General features: G+C 38.4%; 1 protein-coding gene across 1 annotated transcript; it reads right to left on the reverse strand.

Annotated features, from left to right (window-relative positions):
- Positions 1-1,305: 1,305 nt before the first annotated feature.
- On the reverse strand, positions 1,306-3,538 carry LOC149210137 (uncharacterized). Its single transcript, XM_089394360.1, has 2 exons — positions 2,338-3,538; positions 1,306-1,622 (listed from the first exon to the last, which is right to left on the reverse strand). Exon 1 carries the CDS (start codon positions 3,530-3,532, stop codon positions 2,348-2,350), a length of 1,185 nt encoding a protein of 394 aa, XP_089250486.1. The 5' UTR covers positions 3,533-3,538; the 3' UTR covers positions 1,306-1,622; positions 2,338-2,347.
- Positions 3,539-3,876: the final 338 nt, after the last annotated feature.

Below are 3,876 nucleotides of genomic sequence, written 5' to 3' on the forward strand. Positions count from 1 at the left end.
TACATATCAGAGAAGGACGTTTGATGTGCTAGGAGAGGCAGGTTTGGAGCTTCAGGGACTGATCTTTGAAGGACAAAAGAAGGAGGTCAAGGGAGCAATTTGACTAGCCCAAGCTTGTTATTGAAGAAGCACTTTTGACAGTGATAGGTGACAACCCTCCATGCCCTAAGTTTGCCTCATTGATGTAGCACAGGAAGGAAATAGAGGGAATAAGTCCTTAAGAGTTGTATTCTTGAAGGACAAAGGAGGAGCTAGTGGGCAAGAAGTCCCAAAGGAGTTGAGGAGCAAAGTGGGCAGTGTAGAGTTGTTCACAAATGGAGTTGTGAATAGCTCAACAAAAGACCTTATGTGTTGAGTTATTAATGGACCTATGATCAGCTAGAGGGCAGATTGGAACCATGTTCAATGACCTAAAGGAGTAGGATCATTGATAGAGGTAGATAGGTGTTGCTTCAGAGTGGAAGCTAATGGATCGGGCATATGTGTTCAGGGTACAACCAGTGGAGCTATGAAGTGCACTAGATCAACTAGTAGGTCAGATTATATCTTGTTCAAGGTAGATTGGCTATCGAAGGACTAACACCAAACCCTAGTTGTATATTCTTGTATTAATGATTGTATGAGGGCCATGATCCCTGGCACGGGAGCCCTAGGTTGTTGTATTGTAGATTGATAATATAACGAAGCTAGGTTTGTGCAAAGTAGTTTGTTGTGGCATTTGGATTGGTAGTGTCAAAGATTCTAAGACCCTAACCTAGATTCTCGAGTGCAGTTGAAACTCAACATAGAGTAGCCCATTAGAAAATAAAATGGATTCCTCTTACATAGTTTTATTTGGTAGCAACAGTCAAATCAAAGCGTCATTGATGATGTGGATATTTTGTCAGCAAATCATTCACCTCACATATGCAAAGGACAAGACCATTTTCTACAAATAAAGTGAACAATCCATATTCCATGGCCAAATAGATATTTAAAATCTTGTATGTAATATAGTCATGTAGTTAGTTTCTTTAACGTTCTCTCTTTTTCTTCATGTTATCGGTTGGGAATTCTATATTTTATCATGCCACAAGTGTAACACAAGCTAAGTTATTTTTGCCAGTAATTACGTGCCTACTCATGTTTTACTTCCACCTAAATCCTTCGAATGATGCATACCAAAAGCTAGTTAAAATGTCCAAATCCTTCATTTTGCCCAGAGAACAGGAATAAAGAAACATTTATACAGAAAAGCAGACTCATTAAAGGAGCTTTTGTACCAAAAAAGCAGGCTCGTTTCTCATTTATGGAAAGAGACCGAAAAGTATAATTGAGATTAATAAACAAATCATTTGTAACCTTCTACAATATGTGTTCTAAGAGAATGTAAAGTAATGAAACCTCAAAATTATTGGTTAGTGATGATACCCAAAATGGAGCTGTTAAGACAAAAGAAAAGCTTGAACAACCACCTCTTGACAGAGTGGTGCATAACTATAAATATTAAAACTACGTAATCAGGTAAAACACAAATCTATCTTGACGGTTAGCTAAAATGGTTGAGTGTTGCAGGCTTAATGCTGAAGGTCCCATCCCCTAAACTGGCTGCCTCTGTCGTCATGGGCCTCACTAGATGATCCCTGCAAGGTCACACACCATGAACAACATCTGCAGTTAAATGAATGAATGCATATCATAGATCACGCTCACATTTTACGTGGAAAAAAAAATATCATGTTGAATAAATGGGCAACCAGATGATAGGCAGCATATATACTAATCCAGATGATAGGCAGCATATAGATCATAAATAAATGGGCAACCAGATGATAGACATCATATATACTAATCGAGATGATAGGCAGCATATAGATCATAGAAACTACAGTGTAGCACAGGATAGTATTTTCAAAGAGGTATGGTTTTGATGTAATGGAAAATGAATAGGAAACTCAGAAATATGTACTTCAAAGAAGAAAAGATAGAAAAGTGATCCTTGTAATATGTACTATTTTTTTATAATATAAAGGAATAGGTTTTTTGCTTCTGGAAAATATGGACAACCCATATTTACAAATTTATCTAGCCACCATAAATACTAGGGCATGATATGCCCACCTTAAATTTAAACAAGTAAATTATCCATGGGTAGATATATATTGCCCCAGGTATTGATGAGTCGATAAACTTGTAAATATGCCTTGTGGAATAAATGAGAGTATATCGCAGATCACGCTCATATTTATACATGCAAAAGCCATTGGCAATGGAATGCCAGACGTCTATATACAACACTAAACTAGTTTTTAAAAGAAAACACAGTTTTAAAGTTGAAAAAAACATGTTAGACCTTACCCAGGACGCTCTATCTCAATTTGAAAAGGCTGCCCTCAAAACACTCCACATTCTGCTCTATATTCTCTATGCTGTACGTGACATCCGGGATTTCAATGCCAGTATATTCAAATGCGGCCACTTTGTGCCACGAACGACCGGAAATGTCATAAACCCACACAACCATTTCTTTCCTGTTAATATTTCCTTCGTATTCGAATCCCATCGCCCACACGAACCCCCTTCCTCCCCACAGACGATACGACTCGTGAAAGTGGTAGGTACCAACAGGCGGAATATTCTCTGGCGGCGCAGGAGGAATATACTCTGACGGTTTCCACGTTCCGTTCTCCATGTCAAATTTCCAGAGTTGTAATATTATCACACCCTTCTCCCCTTTTGTTTGGCTTATGGCACACAATTGTTTGTTATGCTCTGTAATACACATTGCCTTAAATAATTTTTTGTCTATAGAGATTAACTCCTGCCATGAATCATTCTCCACATCAAACACCACTACCGCCGTTTCTTGTACCATTGCTGGATCCACATTAGTGCTCACTTGCCAACACACAAAACGTTCATTCACAATTATAGGGTGGTTTCTATACTTCTTATGAGAGAATCTCTTCCAGTTTGGACCTCTTTCCATTATTTTCCACATATTCTCTTTAAAGTTGTAAACATATGTAGATGACGATGAAGAAAACAGTACGAGCTTGCAAACGCCATGTTTCCGATCGAAGGCTATTCCTCGCAACCAGGTGTGGGATTTAGCATAGCGCATATTCAATGAACAACGTTCCCCTGGAAAAAGAGGGTTCACCACCCACCACAGATCAGAACTTGCCTCAAAACACAAGAACCCATCACCAGAAGTCAACAGATGGGGCATCTCTGATCTTGGCACATTAGATAATCTCTCTAGCAACCTGGGTCCAGTCGCGGACCTCGACATGGCATCCTCATGTTGTACACATAAAACAATATCGTGACTGAAAAAGAGGCCACTGCCCCCGCGTCTCGCCCAGCTCAAGGAACGAACAAGGTAGTTAGGGTGAGCGGCGCGGTCATACTCAATAGCAATGGAGGGATTTGAGAATAAGGAATAAAAGTACTTGCAGGTCAATCGCAATCTGCATATATTCTCTGCAGAAAGCCTTGTTACAATTTGAATCTGCAATGCATGAGGCAGCTTATCCCACAACTTCTCCATGCGCCTCATTTCATATCAGAGAAATTTATAAACAAAGTCATCGTAGTCGTCGTCCATGAGAAAATTCACAATGGCAATGCGTTTATATGTTGTCGTGAAGTAATCCTCTCACTGGTAATGATCTGTCAGTTTAGATTCCGTTAAAAACAACACTCTTAATTTTTCCTCTCAAGTCAATTTTATTTATAAGTTAGAGTCTCGATTAACAAAAGAAAATAATCTGGTTCTCTCACACGTTTTTTTCCTTTTTCCGTAATATTAGTTTTATTTTATTTGTTGAGAATTTTAAAGTTTTTTCTACTCGTAATATTAATTTTTTTTTAATGAAAATATAAAAGTTTACT

The sequence above is a fragment of the Pinus tabuliformis genome, chromosome 1_2, assembly GCF_031772625.1.
Source record: "Pinus tabuliformis cultivar Carrire ecotype Pingquan chromosome 1_2, CPIR1, whole genome shotgun sequence".
Lineage (NCBI taxonomy): Eukaryota > Viridiplantae > Streptophyta > Pinopsida > Pinales > Pinaceae > Pinus > Pinus tabuliformis.